General features: G+C 31.7%; 2 protein-coding genes across 5 annotated transcripts; both read left to right on the forward strand.

The window, feature by feature from the left end:
- The first annotated feature begins 278 nt into the window (after positions 1–278).
- Positions 279–3,806, forward strand: LOC18598307 (mRNA-decapping enzyme-like protein). The gene is made up of 8 exons (XM_018122224.2): positions 279–579; positions 736–776; positions 899–948; positions 1,034–1,178; positions 1,711–1,767; positions 2,516–2,639; positions 2,734–3,198; positions 3,612–3,806. The coding sequence occupies exons 1-8, from the start codon at positions 421–423 to the stop codon at positions 3,666–3,668; spliced, it is 1,098 nt and encodes a 365-aa protein (XP_017977713.2). The 5' UTR covers positions 279–420; the 3' UTR covers positions 3,669–3,806.
- A 1,557-nt stretch (positions 3,807–5,363) lies between these two features.
- LOC18598308 (RNA binding (RRM/RBD/RNP motifs) family protein) lies at positions 5,364–7,290 on the forward strand. 4 transcript variants are annotated; one of them, XM_018120777.2, is made up of 6 exons: positions 5,367–5,570; positions 5,926–5,994; positions 6,169–6,206; positions 6,284–6,424; positions 6,513–6,738; positions 7,056–7,290. In XM_018120777.2, the coding sequence occupies exons 1-4, from the start codon at positions 5,462–5,464 to the stop codon at positions 6,386–6,388; spliced, it is 321 nt and encodes a 106-aa protein (XP_017976266.2). In that variant the 5' UTR covers positions 5,367–5,461; the 3' UTR covers positions 6,389–6,424; positions 6,513–6,738; positions 7,056–7,290. The 4 variants fall into 4 exon arrangements, with proteins under 4 accessions (XP_088662289.1, XP_017976266.2, XP_007027846.3 ...); XM_007027784.3 differs by having other exon boundaries at positions 5,371–5,570; positions 6,100–6,206; positions 6,522–6,738; XM_007027785.3 differs by having other exon boundaries at positions 5,372–5,570; positions 6,100–6,206.
- Positions 7,291–26,284: the final 18,994 nt, after the last annotated feature.

Here is a 26,284-nt window from a genome sequence, read left to right on the forward strand (position 1 = left end):
TAATAAGATTTTAATTAAAATAACTAAGATTAAGATAAAATAATATGATTACATTGTACATTTAATAAAAGCAAGTAACAAAAAAATAATAAAAGTACTACTAGCTTCATATGAATTCATCTGATTGAATTAAAAATTTAATTTTGATTTAGAAATTAAAAAAAATTATTTATCCCCTTATTGGTGTAAAGTTCTAGATGACAAAAGGCCATTTTGGTCATTTAGGAATCAGTAAAGTAAACTGCCAACTGCCGAATTTCTAAAGAATTGAACGACGAGTGTTCAACTCCTATCATCGTTAAGCTACAACACTAACAAAAGAAAAAACTTTTCTACAAAAAATAGAAAATAAATTTTCCCGGGAAAATCATCAAGAAAATCGAAATTAGGGTTTGGGGTTTCAAATTTCCGAATCGGAGAATGTCTCAGACTGGAAAGTTGATGCCGAATCTCGATCAGCAGAGCACGAAGATGCTGAATCTCACTGTTCTCCAACGAATCGATCCTTTCATCGAAGAGATTTTGATTACTGCCGCTCACGTCACCTTCTACGAATTCAACATCGATAGCAATCAATGGGTTCGCTTTCTCACAAATCTCTTTTAAGTTTTTGGAATCTTAATTTTTTTAATTTTTGGTTTAGAATTTGGATTGCTTAAATTACCAAGTTTTTTACTTTTCAGTTTTAGATCCTTTCTCTTTTTTGTTTTTGATATATTTTATTTTGAAATTTAGAGTCGAAAAGATGTTGAAGGATCTCTCTTTGTTGTTAAGAGGTAAAACAGTATAATATTTGTTGAGCTTTTTTCTTAGCATTAACTTTGTTAGAAGCATGTAATTAACTTGGGATATTGTTTAGCTTATATTAATGATTTCTGATTTTGTTGTCGTTTTTAAGGAATACGCAACCTCGGTTCCAGTTCATTGTAATGAATCGGCGTAACACAGGTCAAAATCCTTAACCTTAATGAAAGAAAGCGGACTTTTTGTTTTCTTTGCTTGATTTGATATTAAAGCTGTTTTTAACAAACAGATAATTTGGTGGAGAATCTACTCGGAGATTTTGAATACGAGGTTCAAGTTCCGTACTTGTTGTATCGCAATGCAGCACAAGAAGTTAATGGCATTTGGTTTTACAATCCGCGTGAATGTGAGGATGTTGCAAATCTCTTTAGCAGGTATAGCATCTTTTTTATTTTTATCCATTTAGCTGACTTTTAATCGAGTTTGAGCATGGTTATCCCAAGTGAATTCAAACATGGAAGTTTAGATCTTTGATATCTTAATATTATGCGTTATTTATCACTTATTATTAATTTTCCCCTAAATGAAGGGTTTAGTACTTGAGGCATTCCTTTGTGGTTTTAGTTTTACACCATTCTTCTGGTTGATTGAATTTTTCACTACTAACAAATGTGGTCACAAGATTCTAGATAAGTGGGGTCAATGCACTCTAATATTGCAAACAGATAATGTATGTGTTCTTAGCCCCACAATAAGTAATTTGGCAATTCATCATAATTTCTAATAAAAAATCCCTTGCACTTATGGCAATCTTTAAACTTCCCTAATTTAAGAAAATACTTTAAAAGCACCCAAATGCAATTTGTATTAATGTGTTTTTTGAGTTTTGATATCAACAAGATAAGTTCTTGGTCTCTTGCATTGATAGTTTGAATTGTAACATTGTATTTGTTTTCTTTTTCGCAGAATACTTAATGCATATTCAAAAGTTCCTGCAAAGCCAAAAGTATCTTCAAGCAAAAGGTAATGGCTTCTATAACGCATTTATAAGGAAGTTATTGCTTTTTTGAAACCTTAGAACATGGTTACCTGTTGAATTTGCCACGGCAGCTTGTGGGGTGTCTGTATTTGATATAAATTTCATAATTAGTGCTTTGGGTACCATATGTTCTTTTGAATAAAACAATGTCTTGTCAATTGTCTGTGTTTTATGTGTGGAGGATCCTTCTGGTGTGAGGTGAGGTATCATTGCAACAAGTGAAGGATTGAGGTAAAGGAGTTAGAGAGGAGGACTAGAGTGAACTTTGTGGTATCAAATGTTGTGCCATGTGAAGGAAATAGAAGGTAGGAAGTGGAGAATGGGGAACAGTTAGGAGGTGGAATTAAGTATTGGAATTGGAAATGGGTGATTGAAAAAAGAGCTTCTTGTGAAAAGTTTATTGTTATAAGAATGAGCCTTAACTACCATATCTATAGGCTATGAGGTGCATCCATAATGTAATTTAATGGATAATACCTGCAAGACATGCTAAGGCACATGGGTAAATTTGGAATTTCATATTTAGCCAAAAAACAAGCATCTACTTGGTGTAATATAAAGACTATCATGGAATGTAATGATTTTAAGGTTGATCCTTGGAAATCCAGTATCCTTGTTTTAGAGCATCTTGCTTCTCCTGCCTCCTGTTGCTATATTTTGGTAGTCACATGCTTAATTTCCTTTCTTCTTATGATGCAAAGTTTTCTAAGCTAATGTGTTATTGTAATGCAGTGAATTTGAGGAGCTAGAAGCAGTTCCTAGCATGTCTGTGATAGAAGGCCCCTTGGAGCCGCCAGCAACTGCCTCTCCTGCCACTGATGCTCCTGAAGATTCATCATTTGTCAACTTCTTTAGTGTATGTTCACTGCTGACACTCACGTTTGGGCTCTTCAAGACCTAATATTTATCCAATGTCTCTGATCTCAAATTATTTTGTTCACTAATTTCAGGCTGCTATGAATCTTGGAACTAATGCTCCAAATGGTGCAAATTCAATACAGCCTTACCATTCTATCTCAACCACCCCTCTGTCTTCTCATGTACCACCTGCTGTCTCCACTTCTGCATCTGCTCCGTCAGTTTCATCCCTTACTCTTTCTGCTCCTCCTTCGCTTGATTCATTAAGTAGCAGCAACCGGGTAACCAATCTCGTTAAGCCTTCTGCATTTTTTGCACCACCCCCTTCTTCATCGTCGTCATCATTGATCATGCCGCCTCTCTCTTCATCCATGCCAACTGCTTCTGCTCTTCATCCACCCCTCAATCTGCAACGTCCTTATGGCACTCCAATGCTTCAACCTTTTCCACCACCTACTCCACCTGCATCTCTGACTCCTGGTGTGCCACCTACTTTGCATGATGGACCTCTTATTAGCAGGGATAAAGTTCGTGATGCACTACTAATGCTTGTTCAGGTATTTTTTGACTTTTTGCCTCTTGGTTTGTGCTTTATAACTTATAATGTTAATTAATAGTGGCAAATATGGCTTGGTATATATCATTAATTAGCATTCAGCAAAAAGATAGATACAAAAAAAAAAAGGGAAGGTAAGAAAAAAACTTATCATTCTTCATACTATGAGTATAAAATGCAAATGCCCCTGAAAACGAGAGATGCGATTGGTATTGTCCAAATGTGAACATCTTCGCACCTGTGGAATAGTAATGATGATAATTCTTCGTAGCATTCTGAAGACTGAACTGGATGTCGAATGCTTGGGAGGCCACCGATAAATTCCTGTTTGCATACATTTATTCATAATTTGAAGCCTCCTTATGATGAAGGCTTCTAGGTATTGATTGACTCTTTTTTCTGTTCTTATGCCAGGATGATCAATTCATTGACATGTTCTACCAGGCATTGCAAAAGGTGCATCATTCTTGAGCATCTAAAGTTGATCCTCTAAACTTCCTTTCAATGTTCCATGTGCACCATATACTTTTATTTTCTTCAGTCAGGTATCTCAGCTTTGACACATGATTCGATCTGCCCTGATTGTTAAAGGAGCACAAGGTGTGAAAACGTACTTTGAGTTGCTGATGTGGCATAAAGGCTGTAGGTCACATAGAAATAAACCTAAACTCTCACCTTCATTTCCTCCACAAACAAGGTCACCATAGTTCCATCCCCATCAAACGTTGCAGCAGATGTGGTGAGTGGAGGATAAGGTGAAAAATTACCGCATTAGTTTTGGTTCAGGATTTTCAGGCAGCTTGATGGCATGTGTTTTTGTGGACTCTAATCTGCTCTGCTGTCAGTTGATCGAATCAATCACAGAAGATTGAATGCCCAATTCAACAAAGTAAAAGTCTGAGGTGTGGAATGGACATTGAAACAGAGTTTGAGGGTTAAAATGGCGTTTAGACTTAAAGCAGTAATGGAATTCCCCTTGCCAGATTTCTTGGATTCCTCAATGATTGTAAAATTGATTCTGTTTATAGTGAGACCACTCTGTCCTGTCAATTTATAGGAGAAGTTGCTCGTGTCAGTGTTAGCTCTTTCCGTCTCTTGGAAGCATTGGAAGCTTGGTTTAACATGGTTGTATCGTTTGTTTGGTGGAGTGTAATAGTAGGAAAAAGAAGTTGTTCTTTTCTTTTATTCGGCTTAAGTGCTAATGATGTATGATGTAAGTTCCTGGGAATATTTAGGATTCTGCAAGCATTTGTCCAAGACTTTGCTAATGTGACTTCAAAGTTATATTTAGCCACTTGAGAAATATAGGCTAGGCTAGGCTAGGCTAGGGTAGCAGGAGCACCATTTTTGTCTAAAGATTGCTTAATCAAAGTTTAGCTAAAGTAGCTAATAATGAATTTTTAAACTTCCAAGTACTAAAGATTGTTTCACTATAATTAATTTGGGTATGAAATGAACAATCAACAGCGAAAGGGTTTTCTTTCTGTCTTTGGATTTGGAATTATTTAACACCATTTTTTGAGTGAATTTGTATTCTAGAAATCGAATCCTAGTATAGAAAATATCCAATTCTAAATTTATTCCCTTCACAATCTCAAGTTTGTACTTTTAATCTCTCAAGCCCGATCTTAATAAACTTAATCCTCACACCTTTATTAAAATTCCATTTAAAGATAATTGATATTAATAACCGTAATTCTTATAGTTTTATTAAAAATCGATTTACTGATAATTGATAACAGCATTAAACATTAATACGAAATAATTTTGTTTTTAATAAAAATATTTAGAAGACTTAAGAATCTTTAAAATACTCTACTGTTATTTAATTAAAATAATTTAAACTGTTACCCATTAGGTCGTCTGGTAAACCACATCAATATATAAGTTACTAGAAAATACTATATTAGCTAAGTTTAGATAAAAATCTTAACACTATTATCAATTATTCGTAAATGGATTTTTAACAAAAATTTAGAGACTAAGCTTGTCGGTATTGGGATAAAAGGACTGCAACTTCGGATCTAAAAAATCAAATTCAAACTTCGAACTAGTTTAAACTATCTACAGCGCAGTGATGCATACAGATTTTTGAGTGTAAATGGCAATTAGGCAAAGGACTTTAAACAGGCCCATGGAGATAGCGGCCTTCTTCATCTAGGTTGAGCCCGCCCAATCACGCAGTATTGTTCTGTGGCAACTGGCAGCAGGCAACACAAGGGAGCTGGGACTCGGCTTGTTCCTTACTTGCCTTTGCAGTAGACATGGCGGCACTTAGAAGACTTATTACTGGAAACCCAAAACACTCTTCCCTTATTCCTCCTACCCTTCTTATTTGCCGTAGAGGTATCGCCTCTAAGCTCTTCGTTGGAGGTACTCTTTTTCTCTTATTTTCATCCACTTTTTTATTATCCTATTGACTGATTTCAATCTTTTTTATTATCTGTTATTTTAATAGTTTCTGCTACAGAATCCGCTGCTTATCCTTTAAATAGAAATCTCAAATCAAAGTTATCTTTCAATGACAGATTCATAGTAATTGAAAATGAAAGCATGTTTAGGCTGAAATTACTTGAAATCAACAAACCCAAGTAATAAATCTGTTTATAACATCTTAGTACTTTGGTATGTTTATCATCCAATAGTGACAGTTACAACACTGAATAAAAAATGGTTGCTTAATCTCATAGTACTACTCTTTTGCTCATTACATTCCCTTTGTAAACAGGTCTATCATTTTACACCACAGAGAAAGGATTATTAGATGCATTTTCCCAGTATGGTCAAGTTATGGAAGGTCAGTAGGTGATTGGATCTATTTATGTGATAATATTGAGCAATAGTCTTAGGCTTTTAAGACTTTGTTCGCTTAAAAGTATACCGACATTGTTACTTTTGCCAGCCAAAATTGTAACCGATAGAGTTTCGGGTAAATCTAAAGGTTTTGGATTTGTTACTTATGCATGTGAAGATGAAGCTGAGAAAGCAATAACTCAGATGGACGGAAGGGTACAGCATTCTTTTCCTTTCCTTTTTTTATTATGGTATCTTAATGATTTCAGAAATAACAAAGTGATTATTGACAGGCTCTGAATGGACGTGTTATTTTTGTTGACTATGCAAAACCCACATCTAATTTGGGTGGTTCACCTATAGCCAGGGGACCTCCTGATCCAATAACCAAAAACTGACGGCTTTGATAAAGACACATACATTTCAAAGACACTGTCAGTGAGAATTAGATACAATCTTATGTTATATACAAAGCATATTATCCTAATAATTCATTTGCACAATGATAAAAGTGGTTCACAGTCATTTCAGATCAATCTAGCAGCCCAGAGGTCTGCTCAGCACTAGAAAGCAAGAGCTGATAGAAGTTTGCATCAAAATCTTGTGGTCAAAGAATCCAGTGAAGGACATTGGCTACTAAAGTTCATAGGTTGTTTTTGTATTTGTTATTGTAGTTGCTTGGGCATGATGCATTTGAGTATGTTGAAGTAGCAGATACTTAAAGCTGGCTTTATGGAGAACAAATAAGGTAGTTAGTCTCGAATCTTATAATACTCAATACTGATTTGTTTGTTTTTATTCAATAAACTATCTTCCTTTTAAGTAAGATCGTTAATGTGAATATTGCTGTACCTCCATTACCATGATATGAATGCAATTAATTTATCACTAGTATGCCAAGTTTATGCCAGTGACTTTCTTTCATTTGGAAGATTCCTTCATACTTGTGCATGTATGATCAAACTGGTGAGAGTGAACTGGGAAGATATCTTTTGTTTTGATTGGTGCTGGTGCTGGTGCTGAATGTGAAGATATTGGCTAAGCTGAATTTGTCATCTTTTGCAGCTAAGAAGCTTGAAGGCATCAGCGGTAGCAAGGGCTTAGGATTGAATCATAAGACAGTATTAATCATTTATGAATTTGAGTTATAGATGGGGCTTGTATTGAAAGTTTTTATTCATCATCATGTTGGTTGGTTATCATCCGTGATACTAAAATATCATTGTAGACCTTGAACAATAACTTGGGGCAACCTTTTTTTTTCAACCTATTTTGTTTTATTTGAGTAATATTTCACTAATTTGCATGTGTTTGAGAAAGACTATAGATCGTTTATGCTGCTTTGGGACATGTTTGGTTTGTTTATATACATGGTTGTAACTACTTGGTGTATGAGAATTTTATGGGGCTTGAGCAACGGAAAATGTTAAAAGAATCCAAAAAGAATAAGTCCTTAACTCTTTTCCTTTCAAGTTTGTATTATTTACACAAATTTCTATCTCCTTAGAAAAAATATGTTAAATGATGAGAAAGCAAGATAAGGACCTCAAACTCTCCATTTCGTGCTGGGATTCGACCTTATACTCAAATAAGAAAATAATTAAAAATTAAAAATATAACGCAAAAAAAAAAAAAACTAATATTTAATTAGAAAAATAGTCGAATTTTACAAGATTAAAGTTTGTACTTTTCATGTAACTTTCAAGTTAATTATAAACACTTATAAGTTTAATAGTTACATATCTTGTTTTATATATCGTAATCAAAAACCAATTAAATCCAAAATATTTGCTTCTTCACTGTTAGGATTTATCAAATCTTCAACCACTTAAGTGTTTGGCTTCTAACAGTAATCCAAATAGTGATCAAATAAGGCCTTCTCAAAGGTAAGACTTTTACTTGTGCTAGTAAGTTTTGTTTCTAAAACAAAAAGATAAAATTTTTTTGCCTAATCTTATTTTTGCCAAACAGAAAAAACTATTTTTCTTTTCTTATTTTATGAAACAGTTGAGAAATGGCTGGAGATTTAGAGTTTTAGTTTGCAAACATAATATATTTATATAGTCGAACTAAGTTGTGACCCTAAATACAATAGTTGTATTTTAATTTAATTAAGTTTCTATGAACTTAATTAATTTTTCACTTTATTTTGGTCTCTTTCAATTAAGTCAACTTAATTAAATGTCCTTATTTAATCCCAATCATGTCATTTAATGCATGTGACCCATTAGGCTTTTAACATGTTGGCAATAAATATAAATCCTAATCAAATATCAATTTGATAATTTATATGTATAGATCATGAGCAGCATCTAGCAATACATCATAAGCACCCAAATATTAGAGAGTTAATTAAAGAATTTGACAAAACCCTTCAGCGATAAGCCTATCAGTGCATACAGTCCTTTCATCAAATATCCCGGATATATCATTAAGCATGGCTCAATGTCTATTGGTGATATTCCATATTAGTTCTCATAATTCATGACTAACATTATGAATTTAGGAAACTAACTTTCCTCAAATTCATCATGCTTGAGCCAAAGACTTTATACAAGTTAATCAAGGATTAAGAACAAGTGAGATACATCCCCTCATATCACTTGGTGTGATGAATCCTCTTTTGACCACTCATTCACCTTCGCATGCTTCATGGCATACCCAAAAACACCCTGTTTAGGCATCTGGTCGCTTCTAAACCGGTAGGAGTGAAATCAAAATATGTCATTCCCCATACAAGATGACTTGGTGTCTCAAGTCTAAGGACTAGTTGCACGACTATTACATAAGAACATATTCCATAAGCACTTGAGTGAAATACCAAATGAAGTTCTCATAACAGGTCATGTTTCGTGAACTTGTTCTTTAACCAGTACCTACATGTTATCCTTAAGTATCCTATATACTTCAATTTATGAGATCGATTACTTACTTCCCAAGTAAGGAGGCTTAACATGTACCAGTCTTTAAACATTGTCAATGCCTTGTCTTGGTAATAGAATGGCTAAGAACAATTTTAAGAACATGGCTTTAATGCATAGTGATCTCATAATTGTAATAACTTTGCAATTCTCTAACAAGGCTTTTATGTTCCATGGGCTTCATCCAATTAGTACTTCATAACTACTTATTATTGCATTAAATGACAATATATATTAATTGACCAATCCAATTGGTTCAATGGCATATACCAACAATCTCCCACTTGCACTTGAGTCAATTGCTAACATATCCAATATCAAACTTTTTCGCTTAGCAATTGTGTCTCTACTAAGACAACTCAAATTGTAATATTTGAGAATATGTTAATTTATATGTTTGACAATCTCCATTATCATAATTGAAATATTACTTTAGATTACAACGAAACCTTGATTCCATTATTATGGCTCTTGTTGTTACTTTAACAACTTGGAATCGTTTATTGGTTCATTAAACCAATGATCCAAATATCTCTTCTTTTGTATCCTAAACAAAAAGTTTGTATCTGATTATAGATATAATCATATAGTTATCTCTTGTTTTGAAACCAGTCTAATACTGCTGCTCAATCATAACTTTATATTACTTTTAACATTTAGGATTCTCTCTATGTTAAACTCCTTTAACATGTAATCCTAAATTCTTTTGTTGAATCCCTTTTTAGGCTCTAACTCTTTACTCCCATTTTGTTTTTCTTAGACTGAAAAATGTATCTTATACACTATTAATGAGTAACTTATCTTGCTCCCACTAACCTTATGATGTGCACAAAATATGTTTATCTTATTCAATGCATTCAACTATTTTGAATTTATTACATTGAATGTCACGACTCAGAACTCCCCATCGAGCCCGTGACAACCGTCGCGAGGCCTCGACAAACATTCTTCACCCCGAATGTCGATCAAAACCTCGCAAGGCTCTCGTATCAGCTTTCGCACTTCCTCGGTGAGCAATAGTTATCAAATATCAAAATTCAAAGGATTACAAATCATTTCCAAATCAGAACATAACATATTATTTTCTAGCTCACAGGGGCATTTTCGTCATTTTTTTTTTCGAAAATCTCAAAACTTGTTAAAAATGTAGTCGGTAAGCCGAAAATATATATTTAATAATTTAAAAACAAATTAAGTATTTAAAACGTTCATTTGAAGTGAAAATTTGACCATTTAAATATAATAAAAATATTCATAAAATAAACTATTTTCTTGTAAAATAATTTTCATAAAACTATCGGTACATAATTCTTATAGCGTAAAAGTTAATTATATTCATGTATACTATAAAGCAGATAACCAAAGCATAAAATTTCTTTTACAGTGACACGTGGGCCCACATCTAACCAAAATGCATCGGAAGCTGGAAACCTACAGCTTTTATCGATTCGAGTCCAAATGAAAGTCTTTGTCAAAGTCAGCTAACTATGAAATTCCCCGAGCCTGAAATGTGAGGAAATGAGGGTGGTGAGATTATAAAATCTCAGTAAGTAAACAGATACCATCTAAACTATCTAAAGTCGAGTAAATAGAGACAATTAAAATAAGTCATCACATTGTAATTTCATTACCTTTCAACTCATTTCAACCAAATAAAATCAATCCATATAAATCAAGTAATCAACCTGGCTAATGAATTTTTTAAAACTTTGGCTCGTGCCAAAACTCATACTCGGTGATACCTTGCGCAAGGCATCCAATCGAGTCCGCCAAGGCTGTTAAAATTTTTGTATACACTTAAAATATATTTTTAGTTTGAGAAAAATACAGTCGTTCTTTGGCGTTGGCTGAGTTCCCCTTCACGTGGTGGTTTGACGTGAAGTGAACCTTAAGCTGTACCCCAGGAGATACCTTACGCGTCTCTCTGTTCGAGGTAAGAATATAATGGAGTTTACCGTGCTCCTCTAATAGGCTGGTCCACAGAACCCCTTCTGCAGTGAATAATTAATATATACTCCATTAATCAATAAAATTCATTCTAGCATGACATGACAATTTATTGCAACCTAGCCTCTCAAGGCTGAATACTCAGTACAAATAATTCTAAACCAAAATCAGTTTAGCCATTCATGTTCATATATTGTCATAAGCCATTCAATTTAAAACCATAAATTTACAACAGAAGCAGACAGTCTCCAATTACTCTATTTTCAAAACCAGTATTCGATTTTTCAGAAAATTTATAAAATCATTTTATAAAATCACAATTTCTCTTAAAGCATAGCAATGTACCATTTAAACCCATTTTTCATAAAATCACACAATTATATAAAACTACTCTAGATAATTAAGACGATAATGAGTTCACTCACAGTTCTAGGAGTCGATGTACTCCTAATCTCAGTCTCCAAGCGCAATCTCTGTACTTTTACCAGTGTACTTTGCTCATCACCTATCCACAATGTACAATACATAATTCACCACATCAATGCTTGACCATTATAAAATCAATTTAGGCTCGGTATATATGCATGATATGATATGCAACTTATCCGATTACCGCTTATATGCGGTGCTGACCTAATTCGGCCTATTATCTTCAATTTAATTCCAAATCAATTCTTCTCACTTTCTACACTCTAATTATACTTAAATTACCTTAGTAAGTGTGAATGAGATTCAATTTATCAGTCTCGATAGCAAATTACGAAAATAACCCCAGTGGGTAAAATTCATATTTTTGCTCCAAAAATTCCCATTATTTTTCTAAGCTCATAATTCATCATAATTCCTCAAATAAACATCAAGATCATTAGCCAATATTCGCCTAGAAAATTCGGCCAATAATGGTAATGGAGGAAAATAAATTCTTTTCTTATTGTTTTGTTCCTAAATATGCTAAACTAACTAAAAACACTAACATAACTTAAAATCAAATTAATCTAACAACTTTCTCTCTCCTAACCCATTTGATCAGCCACCAATTCATCATAAAAATGTGTAATTTAATCATGGAAAATAAGAAGAAATGCTTGGGAATAAGAAAACTCAAGCTTAATAGAAAAATTCTCACATTTTTCACTTAATTTCTTTGAAAATTCACACTTTTTCTTTGATTTTCTCTCTCTAGGGTTTTGTTTTTATTTTCTCTCTCTTCTTGCTGGTTTGGCCGGCCATGGGGTGGAAGATGGGCTGATTTTTGTGCCTTTTAAAAAGAAAAATAATAAATTAATAAAGGTGTGACACGTGGCATCATTTCATTGGCCTGTTTGTAAAACTTTAAAAATTTTAATCCTTTTTATCTCCACCACACAATTAGTCAATGGTCAAAATGAGGATAAGAGATGACTATGTGCTGAAAAAATGTCCTGGTGGTGGAAAATTACTGTTTTGCCCCTGGGGTGGTAAAATTACCATTTTACCCCTATACTCCAAATTATATCAGAATTAAAATTTTTCACTTCTAAACCTCAAATCATACTCCAATAAGTCAAATGGGCCAAAAATCTTTTCTAAAAATTCCCATTTTGTCTCTAGGTGGAAAATGACCATTTTGCCCTTAGATAGCGAGAATCTCGGTTTGACTCTAAATTGATCTTCGAACTCCGAATCACCATATTAAACTATTCTGGGACCTTAAAATTCTTAATTTCATTGTAAATTCTCTATTTGATCTAGTTTGAGACTTAAATCAACTTTGTTGTACCTCTAGGTATAATATCGACTTTTGTAAATTTTTCGGAACTCTCCTAGCATGCAAACATGCTATCCATCACATGTATGTCATGACAAATATTTTTATAGAGTCAGGCTTGTCATCTTCTCCCCCACTTGGATCAACCATATGATCCTTCTTCATGACTGATTTCGATATCCGTCTAAATATTAATATTTTAATATTATTTTATTAATAAAATATTATTTTATTCTAAAAATTTTATCTTGTCTCCTTGGTACCCAAAATACCTTATTATGCCTCACTTGACTTCCGAATCGCCTTTTATCTCACAAATTCTCCTCCGATAAAATTATTGTTATTTTCTCACTTGCAGAATATTTTATCCTAAACTACTCCTTTCATCTTTTATCACTTTTAAACATTTTAATTGACCTCAATTTGCATTTGATCAACTTTATTTATCACCATATCAAAGTATGGGGTATTTCATTGAATAAAGATTATTATCCAATCATTCATGTTGGATTTTTTAGTAGACTCATCTTACATGAGTAGGGCATCAATATGCATCCTATTAATGGTTTGTATTTAATGGATTTATCTTATGAATTATGCATCTTTATGCATCCTATTCAATCAATTTTTGTACATAGATCTTATCTATTGGATTTCATAATTTCACGACCCTTTGACCTTTAAAGTGTCATTAGCTCCCACTATTTCTATCATGTATAGAAATCTTGCTAAGTAAGCTTATTTACTTTCCTTTGGGGTGTTATATCCCTAACTTTTATGTATACTTACATGTCATTAGTCATTCATCATTGGTTATGGGATGAAATCCTCTCAAAGGTTAGTTCATGCAATTAATTGGGTTTGGAATGCTTTATAATTTATCTTTTATGATTTCAATATGATAATCAATTGTTATTTAGTTCTAAGTAATCTTAATTTAGATCTAAAATTTTAATAAGAATGCTTCTTGACTAAATATGTTTATAATCCTATTATGAATTCATTGAGTTATGACTCAATTTTATTTAGTCAACTCATTAATTCCCTTTTTGATTCATAATCAAAAGAAAAATAATCTCACAATGATATTATCATTATGACTTAGTATTGATTATCATATATTCAAGGTTATACTTAAGGATAAATAATTTAGAACAATTTCAAAATAAAATGAGATATAATGTAAATATATAAATATATATATATAAGCTAAGCATCTCATGCTAGCAAAATATAAGTCTATGTTTCCTAAACATAAAATAAATATTTAGCCATAAGCCCAACACCAAAACATCTCATCTTGACAATCATGTCATGAAAACATTCAATGTTCTAAAATTATTTATTGTTCCGCAATCGAATCTAGGTCGACAAGCTTGATCACCATTAACTAAGGTTGTCCCCTTCATGATCTTATTCTTCATTGCTCCTTCTCATTAGTTCCTTCAGTATGTCATACATATTAAAACCATTAATAAAGAGTAAGGTATCATATACAAAGTAGTGAAAAATTAATCACCATGTAATTCATATCTAAAGTGGAAGCTTCATTTTGTTTCTTCCCTTTGATGGATTCAAGATAATCCCTGCAATTGTGCCTCCAATGCCAAAGTTTGCCGCAGAAATGGCATTTATCATTATCCTTGTCTTTCTTCACTCCTCCAGTAAGCTTTATACCTTTTGAAGTTGATGCCTTTTCACCCTTGTCTTTCTTAGAATTTTTTTTTCTTTTTTTTATTTTTCTTAAAAGAGACAAGATGAATTGAAGGTGTCTCCTTCGCAATGGTGTTCTCAGCCTGTGTGAGTATATTCAATAAGTCTAAAAGGGTTACCTTAATCTTGTTCATGTTGAAGTTCAACACAAACTGTGAATAGCTCTTTGGTAGCGAAGAAAGTACAAGGTCTATGCTTAAATCATGATCCCTAACCCAACCTAACTACTCAAGTCGAGTGATAGATCCTATCATCTTAAGCACATAAGGCCTTACTGGGCTTCCCTTAGACATCTTATATCAAAACAATTCCCTTGAAATGTTGAATCTTTTTGTGTGACTTTTTTTATCGAACATTTCTCTAAGGTTTAGGATAATATCCAGAACATTCATAGCTTCATGTTGCTTTTGAAGATTTGGAGCCATACTAGCCAACATCACACATCTGGCTTGATCGAGATCATCCATATAAACTCTATAGGCCTCCTGTTCCTCATTTGTAGCATCATCGCTAAGCTCCTTAAGAATACGACCATCTAAGACATAAGCCCTTTTCTCTTGTTTCAAGATAATCTTGATATTGCGAGACCAATCAATGAAATTTGGGCCTGTCAACTTGTTTGCATCAAGTATGCTTCTAAGTGACAAACTATTTGCCATGATAGATTTATATCCTATATAAACCAACATATATGATTATTAGTCATTAACGCAAATTATATAATCATAAAGATAAGGTTTTAGAATCTTATATGATTATTCTCAATATTTTATCAAGATAATAACCCTCATCTACTATTTCAAGAAATTTAACCTTTGGACTTCTTATTGAGCTAGGACCTTTTTCATCCCACCATGACCTTGAGTGACTCAACAAGCCATAATGAAACTAATTAGGTAGTTAACTTAGCTTATCAATTGTATCTTATATAATTCCTAGATCAGTTAGGTGACAACGCTTTGTCTAAATACATCATATATATTTTGCCTAACTATACCTCTAATACTACGTGGTCATGTGTGACACATCCGAACAACATGGTACTAGTTGAGGAAGACCCATCAATAACTTAAACGTACTCGTGTAAAAGTTTGGCCTTGAGTGACTCAACAAGCCTCCAATTGAAAGAGCAGCCTGGTTGTCTTGGTATATGGTGGAAAGTAACTTTTTGACTCAATATATTAATAAGGGATTTTTATTTATTAATTCATTAATTAAGGTCTCATTGATTTGAAGTTGTTATTGACATGCATAACATTTATCACATTTCACATATATCATATATACATAAATATATATATACTGAAAAATAAATCTATCTCATGCCAACTACTAGGATGATTGTGGACTTTACTAATTCTAATTCCTTGAGCCATTAAGGAAATTAGTTGGTCAAATTCCTAGGGGATTTACACAAATATCGTCTTCTAGTTTTGCTTGTAATCTCTTTGAATCTCCATGGCGCCTTTGGATCTCCATCTTCAATTTACAAAAATTTTTCTAACTCTAGTTTTACACTTTGATGTAATTAATTACATTTTATAATCAAGAAACCTCGAGTTACATTCGAGGGGAGTTAGGTGAGAAAAGAATTTTACAACCCAGAGAAAATAGAGATAAGGAAGGGTGCGCAGACCTTATTTTAAAATAAATACCATGAGAAATAAATTTAACCATCCATGACGTAATCTTCAAAGGTCTAAGTCCATAATCATCCTCATACTTTATAATAACAATCAAAAGCATAGAAATAAATGCAAACTCAATATCACTTGGTGATCTTGTGTGTTATTTAAGAAAAACATCAATTAATTCACTTAAAGTGCTAGACTCAAATTATTTGGTATTGTTTTATTTCAATTTAGTGTTTAAGAAATTCTCATTTTCAAAACACTTAAAGTAAACATTTTACTCCTTATTTCTTATTAGAAATTCATTGAAATAAAACTTTCCTTTTTAAGACTTTCCATTTTAATTCTTTCCATAATTAAAACTCCTTTTAATCTTGGAAACTTCTTTATTTTAGGTAAACTTCCTAAAATATATCCAAGACAACATTTTAATTTCTAACATTTAGAACATGTATTAGTTTCCTAAATTGTATGTTGTTTAAGTTACCTAAATGGTGACTTAACTAATTTTTGGAAACTTCTAGTCAAACCAAAATTTTAAGGAAAGTTCAATGTTATCACATAACTTTAGGAATTTCTTTTAAAGTAGGAAACTATTTCCTGTGAATTTTCCAAATTAAAATACTATCCTTAATTTTAGGAATTGCTTTTAGAGTAGGAAACAATTTTCTATTTTTTATGAATCACCCAAAATTAAAGTAGATGGCATTTAAGTGCTCTTAAAACTCCATAAATCATGAGTCAAACTCATGAAAAAGCTGCTGAAATTTTCACCAAGTGTGTTGAACAATTAAATAAAAAATTCATGAAGAATTAAGCCCCCAAAAGCGATCATAGCTACCTAACATTTTCTACATTGAATCTTTGTTGTTTTGGAACTTGAAAACATGATTTTTATGAACCTTTTTCATAATAAATCAAGTTTGGCCAAAACATGAAGTAATTTAATTTGATAAAAAAATTTATAATAATTAAAGACTTGTTCATAACACTTACCCAATGTTAATAAAAATAATCGGCACATTAGTCCCCAAAACATCTCAAAACTATTCGGTTTTAACTTGGTTTCGCAAGCCTTTTAATCCATTCATTAATTCTTCAATTAAACATGATTTTAAACCTTTTAAAACATGTTTTAATGAATTAATTACATGCTGTCCGGATTTCAATTGAAACAAAAAAAATAAATTTTAAAGAAAGCCTTTAAAATTGATATATACCATTAATACACAAATCAATCCTATTGATTATCACTAAGAATCAAGCATGCCAATTACATAAAAAACATCAAACAAAAGCTCTGATACCACTGCAGGGATTCGACCTCATACTCAAATGAGAAAATAATCAAAAATTAAAAATGTAACGCAGTGAAAAAATAAACTGGTATTTAATGAGAGAAACAGTTGAATTCTATAGGATCTATGTTTGTGTTTTTCATGTAACTTTTAAATTAATTATGAATACTTATAAGTTTAATAGTTACATACCTTGCTCTAGATATCGTAATCAAAAGCCAATTAAATTCAAAATATTTGCTTCTTCACCTTTAGGATTTGTCAAATCTTCAGTCACTCAAGTGTTTGGCCTCTAATAGTAATCCACACAGTGACCGAATAAGACCTTCTCAAAGGTAAGACTTTTATTTGTACTAGCAAGTTTTGTTTTTAAACCAAAAAGATAAAAAATTCTTGCCGAATCTTATTTTTGTCAGACAAAGAAAACTATTTTTCTTTTCTTATTTTATGAAACGATTGAGAAGTGGCTGGAGGTTTGGAGTTTTAGTTTGCTAACATAACATATTTATATAGCTAAACTAAGTTGTAACCCTAAATACAACAGTTGTATATTAATTTAATTAAGTTTCTGTGAACTTAAGTAATTTACCACTTTATTTGATCTCTTTCAATTAAGTCCAACTTAATTAAATGTTCTTATTTAATCTCAATTATGTCACTTAATGTGTGTGACTCATTAGTCTTCTAAACTGTTGGCAATAAATATAAATCCTAATCAAATATCAATTTGATAGTTTATATTTATAAATCATGAGCAGCATCTAGCAAAACATCATAACCACCCAAATGTTAGAGAGTCAATTAAAGAATTTGACAAAGCCCTCCAGTGATAAGCCTCTCAGTGCAATACGATCTTTTCATCAAATATCCCGAATATATCATTAAGCATGGCTTGGTGTTTATTGATGACATTCCATATTAGTTCTCATAATTCATGACTAACGTTATGAATTTAGGAAACTAACTTTCCCTAAATTCATCATGCTTTGGCCAAATACTTTATACAAGTTAATCAAGGATTGAGAACAAGTGAGATACATCCCCTCATATCACTTGGGGTGATGAATCCTCTCTTGACCACTCATTCACCTTCGCATAATCAAGGATTGAGAACAAGTGAGATACATCCCCTCATATCACTTAAGGTGATGAATCCTCTCTTGACCACTCATTCACCTTCGCATGCTTCATGGCATACCCAAAAAACACCATGTTTAGGCATCTAGTCGCTTCCAAACCTGTATGGGTGAAATCAAAGTATGTCATTCCCCATACAAGATGACTTGGTGTCTCAAGTCTGAGGACTAGTTGCACGACTATTACATGAGAACATACTCCATAGACACTTGAGTGAAATACCAAATGGAGTTTTTATAGCAGGTCAGTTCAGTGAACTTGTTCTTTAACAAGCACCTACATGTTATCCTTAAGTATCCCATATATTTTAATCTATGAGATCGGTTGCTTACATCCCAAGTAAGGATGCTTAACATGTACCAGTCTTTGAGCATTGTCAATGCCCTATCTTGACAATACAGTGACTAAGAACAATTTTAGGAACATGACTTTAATGCATAATGATCTCATAATTGTAACAACTTTGCAATTCTTTGGCTAGACCTTTATGTTCCATGGGCTTCATTCAATTAGTACTTAATAACTCCTTATTATTGCACTAACATGAAGGAAAACCTTTATCACATATAGTTATGTGATTAAGTATGTATTAATGACAATATATATTCTTTGATCAATCCAATTGGCTCAAAGGCATATACCAACATTTCGTACAAGGTAATTTCCATGAAGCAAGGCAAGTGATTAACAAGTTTCGTGTCAGGGTTCATACCATTTAATTCATTGAGTCTCATGATTTTGTTCGACAAAAAGAATTTCATAGATTGAAGATGATGCGAACACTTAAATAATTTTAGTGTACAATCGATATTGGATTCTTTATTTTGCTCTATTGAACCTTATAATTATCTCACAAAAAACACCTTATTAGTCAAAGATGGTGTGATCACTTCAAATACCCAGTCTCATTTCACTAAAGGTATAGGAGAAGGGCAAGGGCAACACTCCATTTATGAATATCGGTGCCTAACCTACTTCCATACTTAATAGTGTTGCCTGATTGTGTTTCTTTACCATAACAGATATTTATTTTTTCTCGTACGTAAGCCAAACCTAACACTCTTTACCATAAATTTGTACCCCTCCTAAATTTTGATCCACGTGACATGTCATGGGTTTTTTTTTTGGGTGAGCTGTCGTGATACTTTTTGTTAACAATTAATAAAATCTTATTTTTCATGTTAAAAATTGAAACATTATTTGAAAAAACTACTTGTTGATCATAAATGCATTTTTTTTTACAGTCTCATGGGGTACAAACTAAAAAGTTCCTTCACAACACTTCAAAATGACAATTTGATTCTTTTGATTCAAAATGATGCCTTGAATCCTTTGGCTGTTAACACCATTAGTTAACGGTTAAAAAAATTATGACTAATACTACATAAATATTTTAAGACACAAATGCACTCTAAAAGAAAATCTGCTCATATTTTCTTTAAAAACTTAATAAAATTCAATTTAATATTTAATAAAATTCAATATTTGATAGAGAATAAAAAAACTTAAAACTTAATAAAATTCTAAAACAAGATTTGTGAATGCGGTAGTTTATCTCACTTTGATACTTAATAAATTCAATATTTGGCAGAGAAGAAAAAAAAACTTAAATCTTTTCATATATAGTAATCAAGTTAAAATTATGTCACCCTAACCTAGTCTCAAAGAACAAATTTTGGGTAAAAATTTTTCAACAAAATTAGTAAACGAGTAAGAAATTAATATCTTGACCCAACACTATCAAATTTGAAATATCCATTATTGAACAAAAGATTTACTTTGTAGTACATTCTTTTCAATGAAAAGAAATTCTTAAATAGTTGGAAAAATAAAGTGTTTGATGAAAATAGATTTTATGTCAAAAAAGAAGTTTATGGTTTTTAAGGTAGATACAACTTCAAATTTCAAAGTCTTCAAATAAAAAACATTTATTAAGGTTTTAGAGGGAACAATGAGCAAATCTTTTTAAATTTTTTTTTAAATTAAAAAATAATATAAAAGGTATTTATCACGATTCGAAATTTTCCTCGAGTTCGTGACAATCGCCGCGATACCCCGATCGACACTCATTACCTGGAATGTCAACCGGAACCCTGCAAGGCTTTAATATCAACTTCTCATTTCCCCTATGAGTAGCCAAATATCATGTTCTAAAAGATTTTAAGCTATTTTCAACTTAAAATAAATAAAATAATAATTTTCGTCTCACAGGGGTATTTTGGTCATTTTTCCTAAAAATTTTGAAACTAGCTAAAATGTAATATACAAGTACAAAACACATAATTCATAATCAAAATGAGTTTAAAAGTCTAAAATCTTCATTTAAAACGAAATTATGATTATTTGGATATAATAAGAAAATAAAAGGAATATTAAGCAAAATATTCTATTTTCTTATAAAACAATATTTTTAGAACACTGCGTAAATAATAATTTTTTTTATAGCGTAAAAGCAAAATAAATTCCTATATACAGTAGTACAGATAACTAGAGTATGAAATTTAATTTATAGTAACAAGTGGGTCCTCCGAATATTCAAAAGTAAAAAGGACTATGAACCTACAGTTTGGAAAATGCAATTCCCATGGTAGTCCTCGATGCGATCAGTTATCTACAGTCTATTCTGAGCCTGAAATGGGTTGAAATGAGGGTGGTGAGATTATAAAATCCCAGTGAGTAAACAAATATCATCTAAAATATCTAAAGTCGAGTAAATAGAGACAGATAAAATAAATCATCTTACTTTAATTTATCATCTTTCAACTCATTTCAACCAAATAAAATTCAATTCATTTAAATCGAGTAATCAACATGGCTTATGAATTTCTTAAAACTTGGCTCATGCCAAAAATTATTCTCATACTCAGTTATCAGGGATACCTTGGCCGAGGGCTATCCCAAACCGAGTTCGTCAAGGCTATTAAAAAGTTATATACTCATAAATCATGTTTTTATTTAGAAAATATAGCCGTTCCTTGGTGTTGGCCGAGTTCCCCCTCACGTGGTGGTTTGGCGTGAAGTGAACTCTAAAAGTTATACCTCGGGAGTTACCCTACTCGCCTCTCCAACCGAGGTAAAATATGTTAGGATTCCATGCCCCTCTAATAAGCTAGTCCACAGAACTTAGCCCACTGCAACAAGCAATACCCACCATACAATAAAATTCAATAACATGATATGGCAATTATTGTAATTCACAGCCTTTCAAGGTTAAATATATAGTTCATATATTTCAACACAAATATCAATTCAGCCATTCATGCAAATATTGTCATAAGCCATTTGATTTAAATCATAAACTTACAACATATCAGTGGTCTCCAATTAATCTATTTTTCAAAATCATTATTCAATTTCAAGACAATTTATAAAATTATTTCGTTTAAACACATTTTGTTTATAAAACATAAAGATTTGCCATTTAAACTCATTTTCTATAAAATTATAAAATCGGATAAAAATCACTTTAGATAATTAAGACGATAGTAAGATTACTCACTATTTCAGGAGTCAAATTTCTATAGTACTCCGACTATCGATCCTCGGGTACAATTTCCTTGCCCTTGTCGGAGGACTCACCACCTTGACACAGTACAAAATCGAGAAACTTACTACATTGGTACTAAATCGAAATTAAACTAATTGAGACTAATGCATGATATGGAATGCAAAATGTCTGATTAATCGCTTAAATGTGATATTCGACCTAAGTCACACTATACTCGGTCTAATCGGCTAAAATCTCCAATTTGACTCCAAATCAATTCTTCTCATTTTCTACACTCCAATTATACCTAAATTACCTCAGTGACTGTGAATAAGATTCAATTTATCAGTCCCGGATCAATAATCACACATGTCTATACGTTAAGCAAAAATTCAAATTTTCACACCAAAATTTCTCATTTAATTTCTAACCTCACCAAACATCAAATATCACCAAAATATCATTAAATATCATCAATTTTAGCCTTAATATTCTCCCTAGAAAATTCGGCTTCTTATGGGTAATGGGAGAAAATGAATTTTTCTTGTTGGCTTTTCTTGCTACACATCACTAACTAACTAAAAACACTAACATAACTCGAAATCAAATCAATCCAACATCATTCTCTCTCCATACCCATCAGGCCAGCCATGAATTCACCATGAAAACATGAAATTTAACCATGAAAAATAAGGAGAAATGCATGGGAAAGGTAGATCACAAGTCAAAATCAAGAAATTTTACCTTTGATTGCTTGATTACTTGAAATCCACCAATTTTCCCTTGAATTTTCCCACCTGGGGTTGTTGTTCTTCTTTTCTTCCTTTGTTCTTCCCTTTGTTTTCCTTTGGCCGGCCATATGAAGAAAATGGGCTGATTTTGTGCTAAATTTAAAGTTAAATAATAAATGGTTATAAACTTGACACATGTCACCTTATTATTGGTCCATGTGTCATTTCTTAACTATTAAGCTTTCTCTCTCCACCATATAAATTCCTTCCATTATCCATGATAATATTGGATAAAATTCATGTGCTGGACAAGTTTCGGTGGTGTAAAATTACAATTTTGCCACTGAGGTGGCCAAATTACCATTTTACCCCTATTCTCCGAAAAATATTGGAATTAAAATTTTGCACTTCTCAACCTCAAATCATACTCCAATAAGTCAAATGTGATCAAAATCTTTCAAAAAATTTTCTATTTTATCCTCGAGTGGCAATATTACCATTTTACCCTTAGATAGTGAAATTTTCGATTTAACTCCAAATTAATCCTTGAACTCCAAATCACCATTTTAAATCATTCTTGGACTGTAAAATTTTCAATTTCACCCTATAATCTCTATTTGATCCAGTTCGAGGCTTAAATCAACTTTGTTGTACCTCTAGGTACAATACCGACTTTTGTAAATTTTTCGAAACTCTCCTAGCATGCAAATATGTTATCCATCACATGTATGTCATGACAGGTATTTTATAAGGTCGGGCTTTATAGTATTTACATCTTAAAATATTTATGTATTATGAAGTCTATTTTTTTTAATAATTGACTAACGGTATAAACTGTTAAGGACCAAAAATGTCATTTTTAAAAAAGGAGGACCAAAGTGTCCTTTTGAAGTATTTTGAATAGACTTTTTTGGATTTTACTTGATTCTTATGTAATCTCACCTCATATTCTCACTATCCAAGTTTCAAACAATATTAAGATAATATATAATATTAAAATAATTATATAAATTATTTAATTAGAATTATAATATAATATTAGTACCTAGTTAAACTACAATACTTGAATAGATCGTTAAACTATGAATAGGATTAGTTAGTTATATATATATATATATATATATACATCATTCATTTTTATAACAATATACTTTTATATTATATACAAAATTGTCTTTTATTCTAACCAAATGAAACCTTATCATCTTTGAAAAATTATTCTTCTAAGGTTTTAGAAAAATAGCTGTGTCAAAAGGTTTATTATGAAAAAGGATAATGTCTCTGAATTAGATAATATAAATCTAATTATTCCATTAAAGATTATATTCTTTATCGAGATTAAGTATCCTATCCTCCAAGGATAGGTAGCAATCTTTAAAAAAAAGAAAAAAAAACGAGATTGAGATAATCAAATTAAGACTCAACCATTTTTTCAGAAGAAAAACGAACATGAAGTCAATACAAGGCCTTTAATTAATGACACCAGAGGTAAACTCGTATGTTGCACACAACTTGCCCAGCTTATACCCCTCAAGATGTGGCCCACCCGCCAAACATATCACAACTTCCCTCCTAAGGGTCCATGTGGCAAAATTTGGGAGTCTTGTTGGAAGTCCTCATAAAGCCTCCACGTGGCCAAATGTGGAAACCCCATTGGTGCTTCTTTTTATAAAGTATAAATAAGCTTGAACCTTCAATGCTTTCCTATTTACTACATTGTTTGGGACAACTCCTTAGTTTTCACTCTAAAAAATAAAGTTCGAGATTAAAGCATCTCTTCTTTGCTACAAAAGGTAGAAATATCCGCTACTTCATCTCAAAATGATTAATGCACAATAAAATTAATTTATGATTAAAATGTTAATGGCCTTAAATTGAATAAAAAGGTAGATAAAAATTAATTAAAAAATAAAATAAACAAATTATGATTTTTTTAAATACATATATATATTATTGGTGTATTTTTGAAATAAAAGGTTATGTCACATAGTGTGACTATTAAATGTAGGTGAGTTTTTCATGTAAATAGTTATGTCTCTTGAAAAAGTGACATATTGAAAAAACACTTCTAAATCTAAAGGTTATGTGTTAAATTTAACGTTTCATTTGATTCCTAGTTTTGATTTGACAAACAAGTGATCGAAATTGTTTTTTAGATGTTCAGATAAGTCCAAACAGTCTTTGAAAAAAGTTTTAATGAAAGAGCTAAGTACTTTAAATAGAAAACAAGTAAAGAGTCTCTTCAAATCTAAAAACTGTTTTCAATCTCTTCATCTATCAATAGATGAAGAAAATCTATTGATAGTTGGTTATTTTAGCACCTGGACATCAAAGACTGTGAATATCTATCTATAGATGTGCAACATCTATCGATAAATAGTGACTATGAACAATATAAAAGGACCTTGACTTGAAGATATTGATAGATACATGATATCTATCAATAGATAGCAGCTTGAGGATAGTTCAAAAAGACCTTAACTTGCATCTATAGGTAGATAGCCACCCAAGGATACTTCAAAATGATCATGAGTTGAATCTATATATAGATGGGCATGAATTTAAAAGTTATTGAAGGCAATCTATCGATAGATCAAGAAATCTATTGTTAAATGATTACCATTGGACCTTAGAACAGTGTGCTGAATGGCTATTTTCACATTTAATGCACCCCCAACCACCTTTGAAGCTTCAACAACTTTAAATTCAAGCTCCCACAACATTTATGAATGTTAAAAGACTCTGAAACACAACGCCAAAAAGAAAAATTTAGCTAAAATCATTCAATACTCTTTTTACTCTTCTTCTAACATTTAAGTCTTCTATTGTATCATTTATTAAGCTTCATTACTTATTCTTTTCTTCACCAACCATTGCACTTAACTTATTACTCAGCCTTTAAGAGGTATTCTAGCTGCACGTATATTTCTTTCATTATTTTCACTTGAGTGGTTATACCTTAACCGATTGAAAATGTCGTTTTTGAGTGGCTATACCTTAACCTAGATAAAAGGTAGAGTGGTTGTACTTTAATCATAAAAAGGCATTGTATTGAAAGGTTGTACTTGATCCACAAAAGGCATTGTTTTGAATCTTTTTCTAAATAGTGGATTTGAAACTCCTTAGTAAATCTAAGGGAGAAAACATAGGCAAGGAGACTGAACCTTTATAAAAACCATTGTGTTGATTTTTCTCTCTCACTCATTCAATCTTGTTTCTGTTTCTAACTTTTTTATTAGATACGAAATCAATTATCTTGTTTATTTACAAAAAGAGAATTTGACTTGAAGAAACCTCATTTTCTTGAAATTGAAAAGAAATTTTTCAAAATATCTTAGTAAATCTAAGGAAAAGGACGTAAGCAAGGAGGCTGAATCTTTATAAAAACCATTATGTTGATTTTTTTCTCTCACTCATTTAATCTTGTTTGTGTTTCTAACTTCTTTTATTAGATAAGAAATCAATTATCTTGTTTATTCACAAAAAAAATTATTTGACTTGAAGGAACCTCATTTTTTAGAAGTTGAAAAATTTCAAAATAGTTAAAATATTCCAATTCACCCCTTGAGCTTATTGCACTAACATTATGAAACAACTAAAAACCAGCACAACTCAAAAGTTTGGATATGAAAAGTTATCTTTTCATGTTGTAGCTCAAAGGTTATGTTTTATGGAATAAATG

The sequence above is a fragment of the Theobroma cacao genome, chromosome 5 (genome assembly GCF_053813885.1).
Source record: "Theobroma cacao isolate CCN51 chromosome 5, ASM5381388v1, whole genome shotgun sequence".
NCBI classification, from domain to species: Eukaryota; Viridiplantae; Streptophyta; class Magnoliopsida; order Malvales; family Malvaceae; genus Theobroma; species Theobroma cacao.